The sequence below is a fragment of the Schistocerca piceifrons genome, chromosome X (assembly GCF_021461385.2).
Source record: "Schistocerca piceifrons isolate TAMUIC-IGC-003096 chromosome X, iqSchPice1.1, whole genome shotgun sequence".
In the NCBI taxonomy this organism is placed as follows: Eukaryota; Metazoa; Arthropoda; class Insecta; order Orthoptera; family Acrididae; genus Schistocerca; species Schistocerca piceifrons.
In genome coordinates this window covers 24,985,267-25,005,216 of record NC_060149.1, presented here as the reverse complement: position 1 = coordinate 25,005,216, position 19,950 = coordinate 24,985,267, and the positions used below count along the sequence as shown (strand labels likewise).

At 40.5% G+C, this 19,950-nt stretch overlaps 1 protein-coding gene across 1 annotated transcript in view; it reads left to right on the top strand.

Annotated features, from left to right (window-relative positions):
• LOC124721224 (tyrosine-protein phosphatase 69D) overlaps positions 1–19,950 on the top strand; it is a 459,889-nt gene that overhangs the window by 291,096 nt on the left and 148,843 nt on the right. Inside the window, exon 13 of the mRNA XM_047246080.1 lies at positions 9,096–9,373. Within this exon, the coding sequence (XP_047102036.1) occupies positions 9,096–9,373 (278 nt within the window). The remainder of the gene's footprint in view (positions 1–9,095; positions 9,374–19,950) is intronic.

Sequence of the window (19,950 nt, the reverse complement as noted above, 5' to 3'; positions counted from 1 at the left end):
TCAAATGACTTTGGCATTGATTAGACATTAAGCTTTAGCCATCTTTATTTCAGAAAAATGTCCAACTGCTAGAGTAAATGTGATGACAAAGCTTAATATACATGTTGAAGATGATGACTGTATTATTCCAGGCTTTCCCCAGCAAATCTGTCGCAAATACTCTTCTCGAGTTTGTCGCCGGATAACATTGTGCCAGTCATTTCATCAAAACTAATGTTTAACGTCTTCAGGCAGTGCTTGTTGCTGTGTTCACAGTTGCAGTCGTGTCTTGCAGCAGTGAACATGGCAACCACCACCACCACCACCTGAAGATGTAAAACAGTTGTTTCAATGAAATATTGTGGACTTGCACAGTGTTATCGGTGGCATAGCTGAGAAGTGTATTCGCATGATTATATTATATTTATAACACATTTTGTAAGCTGTCAACAAAAAAAAATTTCAACACCAAGAAGGAATTGTGCGACATACACGAAAGTTGGTAGGCATGTTTCTACACCTGAAAGATGATGTCAATTAAAATTTTGCACAACCCACATAAGAATGGTGCCAGAAGCCCCGCTATGAGGGTACAAATCAGGTTTGCTTTAAATACATGCTGTAATGGTCATGAGCATTAGATACCATTGTGATTGGACGTGGGGAGTTGATATTAGCTAAGAATGCCTTAAAGGTGACAAGAACACAATTATCACAACCTCACTGAGTTTGAAGGAGGACGTATAATAGGGCTGCAAGAAACTGGATGCTCCTTCTGTGATATTGCAGAAAGACTGGGCAGGAATGTAGCCACTGTAAAGGCTGCTGGCAGTGATGGTCACGAGAATGTACAGTCGCAAAAAGACTGGGCAGCGGATGGCCACATGACAGTAATGAGAAGAAAGTCCACCGTGTTCGGCGTATGGCTGTAGCTCATCATGATGCATCTGCAGCAACAATTCATGCAGCAGTTGGAACTGCAGTGACACAATAAACTGTTATAAATCAGTTATTTCGAGGAAAGCTCCAAGCCAGGTGCCCAGTAGCACGCATTCCACTGATCCCAGACCACCAACATTTATGACTTCAGTGTTGTCAAACAAGAGCTCACTGGAGGGCAGGGTGGAGGTCCGTTGTATTTTCTGATAAAAGCTGGTTCTGCATCAGAGACAGTAATGGGCATGTGTTGCTCAGAAGGTTGCCAATTGAGAACCTGCAGCCAGTCTGTCTATCTGGCCTAGACACACTGGACTTACATCTCGAGTTATGGTCTGGGATACCATTTTTGTTTGATAGCAGAAGCAATTTTGTGGTTATCACATACACCCTGATGGCCAATTTGTACATCAATCTGGTGATTCCACTTCTTGTACTGCCATTCATGAGCAGCATTCCAGGGGTGTTTTCCAACAGGAAAATGCTTGCCCCATACCACTGTTGTAACCCAATATAATCTACTGACTATCGACGCATTGACTTGGCCTGTGCAGTCGTGAGATCTGTCTCAAATCAAGCACATATTGGATGACAACTGTAGTGTATGTAACAGGTATGTAATTCCATCCCACAAACTGATATCCAGCACCTGTACAATACAATGCATGCGCATTTGCATACTTGCATCCAACATTCTGGCAGTTACATTGGTTATTAGTGTACCAGCATTTCACATTTGCAATGGCTTATGTCACACTTACATTGACCTGTTACCTTGCAATGCTAAGCACTTCCATATGTTAGCTAGACAAATGTATTCCCGAAATTTTGTTATTCTACATTAATTATTTTTTGGTGTTGCGATTATTTTTCCGTCAGTGTACTTCAAGAATAATGTTTTTTGTAACATTATTTATTCATATTTTAAACTGCACTACATGGTTAGTTCCCACATTCAGACAAATCAACAACAAATATGATTCACAAACCATTTTGTTTACAAAGATTTGCTTCTACACATTGAGAAATGTTTACAGATACTACTAATATGATCAGTGGGAACTATTTTGAGGTTTCATATGAAGTTATTAGGCATACAAATGGATAATAAACTGTGAGAGGGTGCCAGTGCATGGGTAAGTCAATGAAGAAACTCGGTTCTGCTTGCTTCACACATACAAATCTCTCTCGCTGTGTAGACTTGCAGAAAGGATAGCTAGCATATGTTGCATATCTCAAAAAGTATTTATTTCGTCAATGTGTGCAGTAAGAATTTTCAAGTTGATAAATGAAGGTCTTGCATAAGCTTCCTGAGGGACCCGGAAACTGCCGAATCATTTACTCCCAAATGATGATTGTAGTTAATAACAAGAGTGTATATAGGATGAACTGTGTAATTCAAAATCAGAGTATTAGAAGTAACAAATTACTTCCATATAGACCATATGTCTCAGTTCAGACAGAAGATCTTCACTGTCCAATCACATTAATGTAACCACCACCCATGCTAGACATTGGTGTGCAGTAACCACTCACAGATGGCAGGTGCCAACAGCAGTGGAGGTATATAAAGCATGTCAGAGGAACGTGGGAAACAGTACTATTGTCGTCTTAATGTGGAAAAGGATCAGTTTATCTGACATCCAGAAGTGTATGATCTTTTGCTTTTAGACCAAGGATGGACACATTTCTGAAACGGTTAAGTTTGTAAACTGTTCACTTGCTGCTGTGGTTAAAGTATACCATCCATGGGAAAATAGTGAATCCAAAACTGCTGCTGAGGCAACTTTGGTGCACCGTGGGACATAGATGGCATGGGCGAACGATGGGTGCAGAGATGTGTACGGGCGAACAGACGGGCAGCTGTTGAGCAACTGACCACCCAGATGAACCAAGGGTCTACAAACGGTGTCTCCTCAGTGTATGTTCAGCAAATGTTGGTGCCTACAGGTTTCTGCATCAGGCGCCTAATACGTGCACGCGTGCTGTCTGCTGTTCATCAGTGACAAAGGCTGGAATCTGCATGCCAATACCACAACTGGACATCCACTGAGTGGCAACAGGTAGCCTTTTCAGATGAATCATGTTTTGTGCTCCATCAGACTGAAAGAAAATACCCTGCAAAAATCATTGGAAGGGTCCAGGCCAGAGGAGGGAACATTATGGACTGGGGAATGTTTTTGTGACATTCCACGAGTGATCTTGTCATTATGGAAGGCACAGTGGATCAGCGCACACACACACATATATCCTTGAGGATCACGTCCAACCCTGGATGCAGTTTATCCTCAGCACGATGATGTCTACCGGCAGGACAATGCAACACGTCACACAGCTTGCAATGTACAGCTGTAATTTGAAGAGCACCAGGACGAGACTCCACTGACCACCAAACTCCCCAGGTGTAAACCCAATGAAGAATCTGTGGGCTCACCTAGATCTGGTTGTTTGTGCCATGGATCTTCAACCAAGAACGTAGCACAGCAGCTGACAGTGGCACTAGAGTTGGCATGGCTCCACATCCCCTGTGGTACATTCCAGAACCTCATTGACTGTCTTCCTGCATATCTCGCAGCAGTCTCTGCTACAAAGAGTGGTTACTCAGGCTTTTGACAGATGGTTACAATAATGTGACTGGATAGTGAATATTCCTGCGCAACAGTCTATAACATGCTGCTGGTAGACATTAGGCAGGAGATTGCAGATTCTGAGATGTTCAAAAATAGTTTCTTAGTAGCCAATCCTGTAGTTCATCCGAACTATTACGCTTGGTGATTTAAATTCTGCTTATCTACTGTTTGTATATTTCTGGCCATTATAATTGTAACACCAGAAAAGATAGAAAAAGTAATGAAATGCTCGGTATTGTGCGTGCACAGTATAGTTGAAAGAAATACATAATTAAATTTTTAAGGAATCTGGGGATATGAAGGATGCCAACCTTAGTATACAGTGCTACCGTCTAAGGCAGCAACAAGTCTCTTACGAGACTGGGCATGAAGTCAAAATCATCTTGGTTGACAGATGTGGGTACTTTATTCCTTGTTGTTTCAACTCTTGTGGCAGAGTTCATCAATCGTTATGGCTGATGAATTGTGGTATGCCAGTCTCTCTCAGCCTGTGACCAAATATTTTCAAAGGGTGAGAGGTCTGGAGATCATACTGGCCAGGGCAACATGCGAACATCCTCTGTGGTGATTTTGGTCCACACAGCAAGGGCATCATGTGTTGTTGGAAGTTAATGTTACAGAGACCTCAAAGATGTGACACAACCACCAGGTTTAACACGTCAGAAATGAGTCTCCCGCTGCAAGTATTACTGGTTGTGTGAACCAGAAGTGATCATGTGTGATCAATGGTACCACACACAGTCACGCCAGATGTTAGAAATGTAATATCATAAAGAATACAATCTATCCGTGATCATTCCCCTGGGGTCTCCACACATGGGTACATTCATTGTGATGCTGTACACAGAATTGGGCCTCATCTGAAAATATGATGCACTACCACTCCCTCATCCAGTGTCGGTGTTGGATGTACTACTGTCAGCTTGCATCTTTCTTCTGGCACATCAAGGGTAGGCGCAGCAACCATCGCTGTGCTGACAGTCCGTAGTACTTATACGACACAGCTGCATACTCCTGCATAGTCAAGCAAACAATAAGTCTGTGTGATTACGTAGGCTTTCCCGGAGTAATAAGTCTTGAAAGTCTCTTCGGGTTTGTTGCCAGATCCTAAAATCAACTTGACTCAATATTTCGGCGATCCAACTGGTCGCCATCTTCAGGAAAATGCTGCTCCTGCTGATGAGTCCCGCTGAGGGGGGGGAAATAAGTCTGTACTCTCAGGTGCTAGTCGTATCGGGCCATTGAGATGCTGCACAGCAGTGAATTATGGCTGTAGGATCCCAACCAAAGGAGCGGCAGAGACCCCAGGTATTTGGGTGTCACTCTCGACTGTACACTGACCTACAAGGAACATTGTCTGAAGCTGAAGCAGAAAGTATCCTCCAGAAACTGCCTTCTTCGGCAACTGGCGGGATTTAACTGGGGTACACATCCACAAACGTTAAGAACAATAGCTCTTGCCGTATGCTATTCTGCAGGAGAGTATGCTAGCCCAGTGTGGTACAATTCAGTACATGCAAAGCAGGTTGATGTAGCCTTAAATGACAGCTGTAGGATTGCTACAGGCTGCCTAAGGCCAACCCCCATGGACAAAGTTCAATGTCTCACTGGGATTGCGCCATGTGATATCAGAAGAGAGGTTGCCGCTAATGTCGAGAGGCATAAATGAAATACAGGGACCTCACACCCACTCTTTGGACATCAACCTGCCAAGCCAAGACTGAAGTCCAGGAAGAGTTTCCTAACAACTTTACAGCCCTTAGAAGGATCAGCTGTGGCTACCCGACTCATCAAGTGGAAAGAAAGTTGCCAACACCTGTCAAACTGGATGACACCACAAGAATCCCTGCCACCTGGAAACACAACACTGTGCGAATGCGGTGAATTGCATCTCTTCAAATGTAACTCATGCCCAACCAGCTGTAGCATGAAGGACTTCACGTCTGCAGCACCAAATGCTATCAAAGTTGCCCAATTCTGGCTGAACATGGAAATGAGTAATGGACACAGAGAGGTTGGTTAGATTAGGTGTAAATAGTGGCAGTAGATGTGAACACCATGCTGTGGGGATCAGTGCTCATGTTGCCACCACACTAGTTTAATTAATCCAGCCATGGATGTGGCACTGTTCTCCAACCCACGATGTCTGTAGATATCGAATTTTATGAACCCCAACTCTGCAGCATTCTAAAAGCTTCCCTGCTGTACTTATGTAGAGTGAAAACAACACATCCACGCATTTAGGTTTTTGTCCATGATGACTGAAGCCATCAGAAATATGAGGTCAGTTATCATATTGGTGCAGCTTTACAACCAAGAAATTTTTACCCAAGACATGCACTATGAAATTTTTTTATGTACAGAGTGCTTGCACTGCCACCTAGAAACATAATATTAAGAGACTTCTACACCAGTGGATTTTTGACAGCTGCCTACCCGCTTTAATGTACTCACTCCATTTCATATATTTTTAAATGTATAGTATTAGTGATTTTCTGTGCAAAGCTCAGTTTTAAGTGTAGTGCCTTCGCTTTCGCAACAAATAGTAATAAAGCCACACTAAAAATTTTTCTGAAAACCTGTATTTTCCTCTTTGGGCAATTTTGCTGTAGTTTGTTTCTCTGCCTTATATGATAACTTATTGTTTACAGTTGATGATCGAAAGGCTAGGGTAGTGGACCACAACCATTGACTTTAGGTTGTCTGCTGAGAAAAATGTTCTTGTTAATTTTAACTGTACTTATTGTGTGGCATTGTAGATGAGAAAAACCATTGTTTATTAAAACTATAGTTAGGTCTGTAAGCCTCCTGTTTGACAACATGTGACTTGGTTATTACGCCTGCAATGGCTGTGGATGTGAGTGTTCAAGGCTTTGAACATGTTGAAATGCCACATCCAGAATATTTGAAGAGCAGACTGAGCCGGGCATGTTCAGATATTTCTTGATTACAGTGGCCATTGACATTGAGTAAGGTCCCACTGACATAATGCCATGGTAAAGTAGCCATGGGCAACAATGTGTTGACATTATGCCCACCAAAAAAAAATTTAAAATACAAACTTTAATCGTTAACTTTTATTAACAACATACATTTTTTTAAAAAGCTGCTGATATCTAAGTAGGATCCAGAACCTTAAAATATTGAATACTTATATGATAATTAAAGAGTCTAATAGAAGACTTCATTGAAAACAATAAATATTTTCTTCAAAATTTTAAAATGTAAAGCATATGACCAGTATATAAAAGAAGTGAAAGGCAACCATTCACTCACAGTGGATCGCTGCGTGGAGCACAGTAACAAGACAACAGAAAACAGTATTCACAGTAGCTTTCCAGTGCTGTTCTTTTTACAGCCATAGTACTCTCTCCCTCTCCCTCCCTCCCTCCCTCTCTCTCTCTCTCTCTCTCTCTCTCTCTCTCTCTCTCTCTCTCTCTCTCTCTCTCTCTCACCACAACAATAACATGGACATCTGGACACACACAAATCCATGGCTATGGTAGCCACAGGAGTGTGCATTTGACTTTCTGTGTGGTTGTTTGTATGAATGTGTGTACTATTGCTAGGAAAAGAACAATGCTCAAAAGCTTGTGTAAATGCTGTTGTGTGTTATGTGTTACTGTGTGCCATGTATCAATCCGCTATAGGTGAGGGGTTGGCTTTCATTTATTTCATATACTATTCCATCCAGGCCCCCCGTTACTGAAGTACCTGACTAAATTACAATATTTACAAAAGGTGGGTACACCCCTTTGGTGTTTCTAGGATTTGTAATGAGAGTAGTAGTGTTTTACATTTTTTGGTGTCACACTCTGATAACAACTTATTATTGTTATAAGAAAGATAAATGCGGTTCTACAGTGTGCATGTAAAGAATGACAGTGTGTGAGATGTACAGACAAGTTCCAGCTTGTGTTCTAGAGTTATTGTTTACTGTACCACAAAAGAATGAGGATATAGTTGTTACCCAGAAGTGCCTCAAAATTAGAAATCGTGGAAAACTGGAATCGACAGCCTGAAATACATTTTTGAGCAGTATTTGCCATGCACTATATCTTAGCTGATTTTCAGAAAAAAAATGTTATAGTAAAATGTGCTTGTCAGAGTTTGGCTGTACGATATTTAAGTTACTGATAGTCTGTTAATAAAACTAATCTGTTGTCCCCTTCATGTACAATTGCTGTATGGGGTAGCTATAATTAAACTTTCACAACTTGAGAGGGCCTCCGTGAAAAAGGAGTGGTCGTAAGATGATGAAACTTTGTGGAAACATTTCTAAGAACATTTGAAGAAGAAATAACAAATGAACTATTGAAAGAAACATTTTAATTTGTACATGACAGGGAACCATTTGTTAATTGTGTGACACGTTTACATTCCAGGTTACAAATATTGCTCAATGTGATGACCATTTGCATCCTCAACAGCCTGGAATCACATAGAGGTATCATTCCACAGTTGTTCGTAGCACTTTTACAATGGTGGACTGTGGAATGTTCAGCTGTCGTGACACAGCTTGTGCACTGCATGAAGCATCACGGATTGTGCCCAGCATTCTCAGCCATGGCAACAACTACTTCTTCAACAGTTTGTGGTGTAATTGGCCATCAGCCTCCCCCAGGAGCCATTCCCAAATCACCAGTTAATTCAAACTTCTGATACATATTCTTCAACTGCAGTGCTGAAAGAAACCTCTCTGTATTCTTTTAGTGTGCCAGTACTCACAAAGAGCAGCAGCACAATTGCTGCTGTTTCGATGAAACAGCTTTATGAGTAAACAGTTATGCAGACTGATGCTTGTGTTTCAACCCTATGTTGCTGTACCAGTATCGGTGCCTAATGTCAAGTCATGACACTAACACTACTAACAACGCAGATCCCACTGTCCACTGTCTGAACATCATCCTGTAAAATTGGGTACTCAAATGGTAAATAGTTTTCCTGTCTACACCAGCTCAAGCAGCGAAAGTTCAATTATGACAGTACTGTATATGAGACTGCATCATGTGCCTGATGGTTTTATATAAAATTTATCATCCCAAAAACAGTTGCCATAACTGTTAAACCTTTATGCCAGTCTGTGACAAGATTTTCGATCCTCGTTGCAGTTTATGTAGATTACTGCTGGAGGTGCAGTTGAAATTCCCTGTAATGCTTTGAGGCATTGTACTTTCCCATGACTGTGTCTGCCCACCCATTTGGACACCACAAAGTGTACTCCTTCAATTCAGATGTTTTATAGTATGACTAGCACATTGATGTGCTTAGAATAATATCATTAGTGGACATAGTTTTCCAGTGGATGAGAACATCAGAGGATAGCTACTGTTATGATGCCATCATTACCCTAAACCTTTCTTTAATAAGGTCAGTTTCTGTTGTGTCTCCCTCAGGACATGATACTTGAATGGTTGAAGTGGTTGCTTTTGGCATAAATGAGAGTTCAGTTATACTTTTTTATTTGTCAACCTCAGACCTCCAACTTTTTACTCATGTTTGTGATTATTTGTGTCATTTTAACCAGGATATAAATTGTCTCAATTTCAGTGACATGCTCAGTGCAGAAGTTTTCTTGGGGGATGGACACGCTCAGCAGACAAATTACTCAGCGTGCCTTCAATGTGTGGGTCTGCGTATAACCCCTACAGCTTCAACCATGCTACCCACAGTGTCTTCACCAGCAGGAGACGTACCCTCTACAGTGGATACTGTACTTCGTGTGAAACGTTCACCATCGGTTGTACCCGACTTGCCACAACCTCCACCTGTTTATGATGGTCAGCTTGATGAAGGTAGCAACTACACAGGATTCATTGAAGTTGTAGGTGAGCTTTCCAAGATACTTTCAGTTAATCATGTTGTGAGAGAACTGATATGTTCTTAAAATTTTATACCATTATTCTTTTCTGTAGTTGTATTTACAGCCCATGAACTACTTCAGTCTATAGAAAAAATAACTAAATCATGCACTTCAGAATTATTGCGTTCTAAAATGAAACTTATCTCTTAGAATTATTACTTTGGTCTGACTATTTCTTTTTAAAATTCTGACAATTATTGAGAGTAAATTATGCAAAAAGACAGATCCCTTACTAAAAAAGCATAATGAATAGCTTTAAAGATACAGATACAAATTAATTAAGAAGGATTTGGAAGAATACTTTTTCTGCATAACTTGAAAGTGGAGGGAAAATACATAAAAATCAGTGAGAGGGGAATCATTTGCATAGAACTGTAGGACAGAGGACAGATGTCTATCAATTATGTATCACAAACAATGTTTCCATCTTGCTGACACTTGTTCGGAATTTGAATTTTAGTAATTATACAGTGGAATCTCATTAATATGGTTACCCAAATGGCTCTGAGCACTATGGGACTTGACATCTGAGGTCATCAGTCTCCTAGAACTTAGAACTACTTAAACCTGACTAAGCTAAGAACATCACACACATCCATGCCCTAGGCGGGATTCGATCCTACGACTGTAGCGCTCGCGTGGTTCCAGACTGAAGTGCCTAGAACTGTTTGGCCACACTGGCCGGCTAATAAGTCACTCTTTTCTGCATTTTCCTGCATAGCTCTTCCATTTGTAGAAGTCCTGGTACCAGCTGCATTAAACACGTCTTAAAATGAGTTATTTATATGTTCTCCTTCCTAGCTTAGTGCTTTCAAATTTGTCAGTATCAGTACTATTTGGCCACTGCAAATTTAGCCGCTGAAAGTGCCGGGAAATGTTGGGAGTAGAAGATTTGCAGCTGCAGGGTGAGGAGATGTGCGGGGAGACAGTGCTGTTCATTACCAGTAACTTAGTGTTTCATACAAATTGTTTGCTGTGGTAGGAATTATGCATGGAAAGGGTTCACCTAGGTTGGCATCAATTCCAAAAACTTCAGAAGTCTACAGAGAAGTACTGATCTGAGGTGAGGGTGAAGTTGTAGTGGCCAGACAATAAACCGAATATTTATTTCCGTATAACTCAGTTGTTGTTGTTCTTTTTTCATGTTTATCATTTGACTGCATTGGCCCCTTACCTAGGTTGCATTTATCATAAATCTCTCACCCAGCGCAGAGTCCCAAGTGACTGGAAAAAAGTGCAGATGACTGCTGTATATAAGAAGAGCAAAAAGAATGGACCCACAAATTTACAAAACAATATCCTTAACATCAATTTGCTGCAAAATTCTTGGACATATTCTCAGTTCTAATATAATAAATTCTCTTGAGACCTTAAAAGCTTATGTCCACAATTAGCACGGTTTTAGAAATTACAAAACTCAGCTTGCCCTTTTCTCACATGAAATACTGCGAACTATGGGTGAAGGGCAACAGGCAGATTCCACATTTCTAAATTTCCAGAAGGCATTAGAAACGGTGTCCCATTACAAGCTGTTAATGTAGATACAAGCATATGGAATAGGTTCACAGATATGTCAATATCTCGAAGAGCTCTTGTTGTCCACGACAACGAATCTTCATCAGAGACAAGGGTATTGTCAGGAGTGCCCCAGGGAAGTATGATACAACTGTTTTTATTTTATATATACATAAATGATTTAGTGGACAGGGTGCGTAGCAATCTCGACAGTCACCTCATTTAAATGTCTGGGCGTGACATTGCATTGCGATACGAAATGGAACAAGCATGTGAGGATTGTGGTAGGGAAGGCGAATGGTTGACTTTGGTTTATTGGGAGAATTTTAGGAAAGTATGGTTCATCTGTAAAGGAGATTTCATATAAGATTCTAGTGCAACCTGTTCTTGAGTGCTGCTCAAGTGTTTGGGATCTATACCAGGTCTGATTAAAGGAAGACATCAAAGCAATTCAGAGGCGGGTGCTAGATTTGTTACCGGTAGGTTCAAGCAACTTGTAAGCATTATGGAGATGCTTCAGGAAGTCAAACAGAAATCCCTGGAGGGAAGGCGACATTCTTTTTGGAGGTACACTATGGAGAAAATTTAGAGATCCCCCATTTGAAGCGGACTACAGAATGATTCTACTGCTGCCAAAATATGTTTCGTGTAAGAACCACGAAGTTAAGCATATTGATATTGCATGAAAAATGAACATTCTTCCATCAGCTTTAAATACAATAGTGAGCAAAAAATAAATAAATAAATAATTTAAGCAGTATGTTTGGCAGGAGGTTCTCCAAACAAAAACAAGTGCACAACGATCAGTTTCCAGAACTGGAAAATATACTATTGAAGTGGATAAAATAAGCTTGTGTTTCAGATATTTCAATACATGGTACTGTGGTTCGTGCTAAAGCAAAACATTAGGCACAAAAGGTGGGACCAACAGATTTCAAGGCACCCAGTGGTTCGATCGAAAGCTTCAAGAACTGACAAAGATTAATGTATAAATGTGTTCGAGCTTAGGCTGGAAGTGTAAACATTGAAATGTTCAGTTGTTCATTCATGGAAGAATACCTTTTGTTCAATCATAGAAAGGCATAGTCCCAATGATGCTTTTAATACAGATTAAACAGGCTTATTTTGTACCTTCTGCATGACAGAACTCGTGTTCAGATGAGAGAAATGCTGTGACAGAAAATTTAGTAAAGAGGGGTTAACTGTCTTATTTATTACGTTGTAATGAAAGTGGAAGAGAAAAGTTGATGCCATTAATAACTGGAAAGGCAAAGAGTCCAAGACGCTTTAAAGTTGTGCAGACATTTCCATATAAATATGCATCTAATGTGAAAGCAAGAGTAGCAGCAACTGCATTCCAACAATTCATGCATGCTTGGGATGCAAGGTTGGGTTTTAGAAATAGGAAAATCATCTTGTTTATTGAACAGTGTGCAGCACATCCCCAGGATACATCATATCTACTTATTATAAATGTAGTATATTTCCTCCCAGCTGTACAAGCCACCAAACCAAGGAATTATAGAAAGCCTGAAACAAAAATACAGGAAGATTCCTGTAAAGAAGAGGCTGACCTGTCTTCATACAAAAGTGAGAAATGTAATGATCTTGGACTCTATACATTTAGTTAAAAGTGCCTGGAATTCCACGCAAGAAAGCACAATCTTAAAATGCTTCATCAGATACTCCTAGAAGACATCATGTCAGTAAGTGAAGGAATTGCAGCTGAACAATGATAGCAAATAATGGGGCAAGAAAAAAACACTATCTTAGCTTCGATGCATATGTCGAATGTGACAAAGGTGTTGCCGTCTTGCATTCCATGATAACTGGTGAAGTCTTGCTGGAACAGATGACAGAGAAACAAGAAGAAAGTGAAGATGAATATGAAACAGGACATTCCCAGTTCCTGCAATAGCAAAGGCTGTTGAAGCAATGGGTACAGTTAAACATTGTGCATTGAGTTTTCAGGTGGACGGAGTAGTCATGAACGTATTACCTAAGGTGGACAATACAGTATTAAAATTAGGACAAAACATGAACATTCAGTTATTCATATGTTTTTCAAACCTGTGTAAAGACAGGACTACGTACTGTATCTAATTGTATTTCAGTGACCAATATAGTGACTGACAATAGCTTTAAAATATTTATAAAACTATTCTCAAAAAAGACCTTGCCAAACCTCTACAAGAAATGATACAAAGGAGTGCAGTATCTTAAAATGGTCACATCCTTCAATCAACTGACACTCGTTCCTCTCTCTGGGAAATCACTATATATATATATATATATATATATATATATATATATATATATATATATATATATAAAAAACAAAGATGAGGTGACTTACCGAACAAAAGCGCTGGCAGGTCGATAGACACACAAACAAACACAAACATACACACAAAATTCAAGCTTTCGCAACAAACTGTTGCCTCATCAGGAAAGAGGGAAGGAGAGGGGAAGACGAAAGGAAAAACAATGCCACCCTCCACCTCAAAAAACACAACCGTAAATTAGAACAGCATGCCACCCTCCACCTCAAAAAACATTAAAACCCACTTCCTTTCGTCTTCCCCTCTCCTTCCCTCTTTCCTGATGAGGCAACAGTTTGTTGCGAAAGCTTGAATTTTGTGTGTATGTTTGTGTTTGTTTGTGTGTCTATCGACCTGCCAGCGCTTTTGTTCGGTAAGTCACCTCATCTTTGTTTTTATATATAATTTTTCCCACGTGGAATGTTTCCTTCATATATATATATATATATATATATATATATATATATATATGAATATAATAGAGGAAAACATTCCACGCGGGAAAAATATATTTAAAAACAAAGATGACGTGACTTACCATACGAAAGCGCTGGCAGGTCGATAGATACACAAACAAACACATACATACACACAAAATTCAAGCTTTCGCAACCAATGGTTGCTTCGTCAGGAAAGAGGGAAGGAGAGGGAAAGATGAAAGGATGTGGGTTTTAAGGGAGAGGGTAAGGAGTCATTCCAATCCCGGGAGCGGAAAGACTTACCTTAGGGGGGGAAAAAAAGGACAGGTATACACTCGCGCGCACACACACACATATCCAGACACAAGCAGACATTTGTAAAGGCAAAGAGTTTGGGCAGAGATGTCAGTCGAGGCGGAAGTACAGAGGCAAAGATGTTGTTGAAAGACAGGTGAGGTATGAGCGGCGGCAACTTGAAATTAGTGGAGGTTGAGGCCTGGCGGATAACGAGAAGAGAGGATATACTGGAGGGCAAGTTCCCATCTCCGGAGTTCTGACAGGTTGGTGTTAGTGGGAAGTATCCAGATAACCCGGACGGTGTAACACTGTGCCAAGATGTGCTGGCCGTGCACCAAGGCATGTTTAGCCACAGGGTGATCCTCATTACCAACAAACACTTGTCTGCCTGTGTCCATTCATGCGAATGGACAGTTTGTTGCTGGTCATTCCCACATAGAAAGCTTCACAGTGTAGGCAGGTCAGTTGGTAAATCACGTGGGTGCTTTCACACGTAGCTCTGCCTTTGATCGTGTACACCTTCCAGGTTACAGGACTGGAGTAGGTGGTGGTGGGAGGGTGCATTGGACAGGTTTTACACCGGGGGCAGTTACAAGGGTAGGAGCCAGAGGGTAAGGAAGGTGGTTTGGGGATTTCATAGGGATGAACTAAGAAACTAAGAGGTTACGAAGGTATACACTCGCGCGCACACACACACATATCAATCCGCATATATATATATATATATATATATATATATATATATATATATATATATATATATATTACAAAGATGATGTGACTTACCAAATGAAAGTGCTGGCAGGTCGACAGACACACAAAATTCAAGCTTTCACAACAAACTGTTGCCTCATCAGGAAAGAAGGAAGGAGAGGGAAAGACGAAAGGATGTGGGTTTTAAGGGAGAGGGTAAGGAGTCATTCCAATCCCAGGAGCGGAAAGACTTACCTTAGGGGGAAAAAAGGACGCGTATACACTCGCACACACACACATATCCATCCACTGTGGATGGATATGTGTGTGTGTGTGTGTGCGTGTGTGTGTGTGGGTGTGTGTGTGTGTGTGTGTGTGTGTGTGTGTGTGTGTGTGTGTGTGTGTGTGTGTGTGTGCGAGTATACACCCGTCCTTTTTTCCCCCTAAGGTAAGTCTTTCTGCTCCCGGGATTGGAATGACTCCTTACCCTCTCCCTTAAAACCCACATCCTTTCGTCTTTCCCTCTCCTTCCCTCTTTCCTGATGAGGCAACAGTTTGTTGCGAAAGCTTGAATTTTGTGTGTATGTTTGTGTTTGTTTGTGTGTCTGTCGACCTGCCAGCACTTTCATCTGGTAAGTCACATCATCTTTGTTTTTAGGTATGGCAGAAGTGTACAGACCCAACATATTGGATTTATCCCTTGTTGCCACAGTTAACATATTGTTGTTTCTTTTGTACTAAAGTGTAATTTTTGGAGTTTCTGAGTGTAATATTCTAAATCTTTTCTCAGTAAGACACATTTTGAACTATAATTTATTGAGATAGAATCTCTGGAAGTGTGGCATTAGGGTATTGCATATTACCCCAAATCTTGAAATATGGTACCCTTAATTCTGCATTTTCACCAATGAAAAACTCGAATTATTACCATATTAGTATGGTCCCTTCTGCCCCCCCCCCTCCCCGCCCCCCCCCCCCCAAACAAACCATCCAACCTCCTGCTTGTGACATTCAAAATCTGTGGTCCCTTCAAAAACACGCTAATGAGATTCCTCTGTGCTCATTGTTGCTTGCCGGATCTCACTTCATGCTTTTCTCTCTCCTGACCGGGGATTTGAAGACCGTTTTTCTCTCCTGATAACACCTCCATCCCACCTCCCCCCTCCCCTCAAAACATTACTATCCTTTGTAATCTTTGTGTCTGTATGAAGGAATTATTATTCAGATCTGAAAGCTCAGGATTTAGTAGGTTGTGTATCTGTGATACCTGCTTTGTGATTGCCCTTGTGTCAACAACTGGTAAGCTATTGCCTACTTCATGTCACAATGTAAATCCTTTATAACTCTGATATTAATTCAAGTTAGGGTACCTATTGCCACTGCTTAAAAGACCAGATAACAGGTTTTCCAATATTTCACTTGGACATCGAATATAGACAATAGCTGATACCAGATCGATTTCATACTAATACAGAGTAAATTCCGGACATGGATGAGAAATGCCAAAGCTTATCCAGGAGAAGATATTAACTCTGACCACAACTTGGTTGTAGTAGATGTGCAGGTTAGATTGAAAAGAATGTTGGTAGGTAAAGTGAGAGAGAAATTTAACTTGAATGCTCTAAAGGAAAAAGAAATAACCAAAAAGCTTGAAGAGTTCAGAAACAAGTGGAAAATTACAGAAAAGACAGAGGGCATAAATGAACAGTGGAACCAGTTCAGAGACACCCTGAAAGCAACCAGCAAAGATGTTGTTGGTCTGCTGAAGTGCAAGCGGAGAAGGAAACCAGCTGAAGTGCAAGCGGAGAAGGAAACCGTGGGTTACCAATGATGTGTTTTTGAAGATGGCAGAAAGGAGAAATGGAAAAACGCGCAAACTGATTAAGGAAAAAGGCAATACAGAAGACTGAACAATGAGCTGAGAAGAGTAACTGATCAGTCAAGGGAAAAATGGACGAGAGAAATCTGCTCAGAAATTGAGACACTGGAGAAAGAGGGCAAGTACGAAAAGATGTATCGAGTAGCCGAGGAAATAGTATTTCAGGGAAGGAAGAACAAAACGAATATGGAGATAGAAGGGAGAGATGGAACTCTTATAAGTGACCCACACGCTGTTCAGAATAGATGGAAAGAATATATTGAAACTCTCTATGAAGTGGATCAAAGACCTTCCGATCTGCAGATTGAGAAGGAAGAATCAGTAAATGAAGATGAAAAAGCATATTTTATCCTAGGTTCAGAGGTAAATAAGGCATTGGCAGAACTTACAAACAACAAAGCGTCTGGTGTAGATGACATTCCGGCAGAAATCTTAATGAGTTTAAAAGAAACAGGCGAAAGTGGGTTGATCTCTCTTTGCGAGTACATGTGTGACAAAGGAGAATGGCCAGAAGACTTTCTCGGAAGTATAATAGTCCCAATCCCAAAAAGAGTGAAGACCACAGGACAATCAGCCTAATATCACAGGCAGCAAAAGTAGTTCTTTGAATTCTGAATAGGAGGCTATATGGAATGCTGGAAGAAACACTTGGTGAAGAACAATGTGGTTTCACAAGGGGAAAGGGAACACGAGATGCCATTGGACTTCAAAGAACCATTGGTGAAAGATACATAGAAAAGGGTAAAGAAGTGTATACTGTCTTCATAGACCTTGAAAAGGCCTTTGATAGAGTGCAGTGGGATAAGCTGTTAGATATCTTGAAAAAGAAGGGAATAAAGTGGAAGGAGACAAGATTAATCGCAAATCTGTACCTGAATCAAAGCTCACATACAAATAGGCAATGGGATCTTTGAAGACAGCAAGATTGGGAGAGGTGTTAGACAGGGTTGTTGCCTCTCGCCGATCTTATTTAACATCTATCTGGAGGAAGTGCTGGAAAACTGTTTGAATGGGACAAGAGGTGTCAGGATAGGTGGGTGGAAAATTGAATGTATAAGATTTGAGGATGACATGGCGATCCTCGCAGAAAGTAAAGAGATGCTGACTCAAATGCTAAATGACTGAATGAAGCCTGTGCAGCATATGGTATAAAAATTAATAATAATAAAAAAAAACAGAAGCATGGTCATAGGCCTAAAGAAAAGAAAAGTGAAAATTAAGTTGGAGTCGGAAATCATAGAACAGTAAGAGCATTCAAGTATTTAGGAAGTTGGATTAAAGGAGACGTGGATTGCTAACAAGATATTAAAGCGAGTATGGCTCTGGTGAAAGAGGCATTTCGAAAGCAGAGAAGACTCCTAACTAGTTATTTAAACAAGTAATTAAGGAAGCGACTGGTTAAGTGCTTCATATTGAGTGTTTCCTTGTATGGAGCAGAAACGTGGACTTTCAGAAAGAAGGATGTGAAGAGAATTGAAGCTTGTGAAATGTGGATATGGGATAGAATGGAGAAGATCAGCTGGACTGATAAAGTCAGGAATGAAGAAGTACTGAGGAAAGTTGGAGAAAAACAGAGGATCCTGCTGACAGTGAAGAACAGGAAACTAAACTGGATAGGCCACAATCTAAGAAGAGATTGCCTTCTAGTAGAGGCCATTTGAAGGTTTCGTTCCGGGAAAGAGAGGGAGGGGCAGAAGGAGGTTTCAGATGCTGGATGTCATCAGCAGGCCACAAGGAGGGTACCAAAGAATGGAGAGGAATGCAAAAGACAGAGAAGCATGGAGGGCTATGCAGTCAAAACCTGCCGCAAGACAGACAACCTGATGATGATGATGATGCCCAAAGAGGGAGATTTGATAAACACACACAGAATTAATATAATATGTGTCAAATATAATGTAATGGGGAAAAAACTATCCCGTGATCTAGTTGGTAATAATGAAATAGCAATTATATTTCTTTAGCAACAAATTTTATTTTACACATTAGCAAATAGAGCAAACAATAAATGTTGAAAGTTTAGGAACTATTTCTCATTTGTCTCTGTTTCCCAAATGCCATAGGGGCATAGTCGATATGAATACCTTTTACCTTCTTATTGCCATTTATGTAGTTTTTAAGAAGCATTATGTATTTGTTGTGGAATCTTACATGGTAACACCTGTGCTGCAGTTGTAAAGTGAATTTCTACAGCAGTTAAGATTTTGTGTGATATTTGGTTGTAGCAAGGTTTAAATTCCTGCCAGCCATTTGAATGTATGTTTCGATGGATTCCCTAATCCACTCAAGGCAAATACTGGGATAGTTCAGTTAATAGGATCACGGTACGTTCTCCAGCTTTTATGCTTGTCCAAACTGAGCTTGTGCTGCAGCTCTAATGATCCTGATCTTGATGGAATACTATAATTTAACCTTTATTCTTTGTAGCTTGATTACCTGGTGTGTGTGTGTGTGTGTGTGTGTGTGTGTGTGTGTGTGTGTCACAAAAAACAAGTGATCCTAGGACAACTTCTTGGAAACATTTGGAAGGACATGTGGAAAAGAAATAATGAATACACCATTGAAAGAAACACATTTTAATTACTACATGAGAGGTCAACATACACTAATTGCATATCATATTTACACTTCAGGTTACAAGTGTTGCTCATTGTGACAACCATCTGCACCTCACAAGAGATTGTTCTACTATTGCCCAAAACATCGCAGGTTGGGCATTGGCTGCCTCCCTTACTACACTCAACTCCAACCTCCAACCTATGTTAGTGTCTCGTTGATAAATCCTGTTCTTCAGGTAACCCCACAGCCAAAAATATGACAGATTCAAATCTGGTGATCTTGGGGACCATGCAGTTTGGAGCAATCAGTCAATGATTAGCTTTTCTCTTAATGTCTTATGGAGTAACCAAGTGACCTAATGAGTAATGTGAGCTGGAGCTCCACCATGCATCCAAACAGTTGAGTCTAAAGTACCTCTCTCTGTTGGTAAATCAGATAACAGTATTGTGTGCCATTCATACTGCATGTCCTTGGTACTTGGGGTCACAGTTACTCAAAGAAAAAATGGTTGTTCACTATGCAGGGGAAGTTCATAAATGTTTGTTGGTGGTGGTAATCCCCAAATGTGACAATTGTGAGTGTTCACTGCCTCAGTGAATGTAAAGTGTGCTTCATCACTCCACTAAATGTTCCAGTGCCACATGTTGTCAACATCAAGCCTTGCAAGGAATGGAAGAGCAAAGTCTACTCTAATATTCACAAAAGTTGATGAGTAATGTGAAGTTTATACGGATACCATTTCACAGTTGTTTGCAGAACTTTTTGAATGATGGACCATGGTATATTCAGCTCATGCACTGCTAAGAGATCACACATTGCATCCAGCCTTGTCAGCCATGGCAACAGTAATATCTTCAAC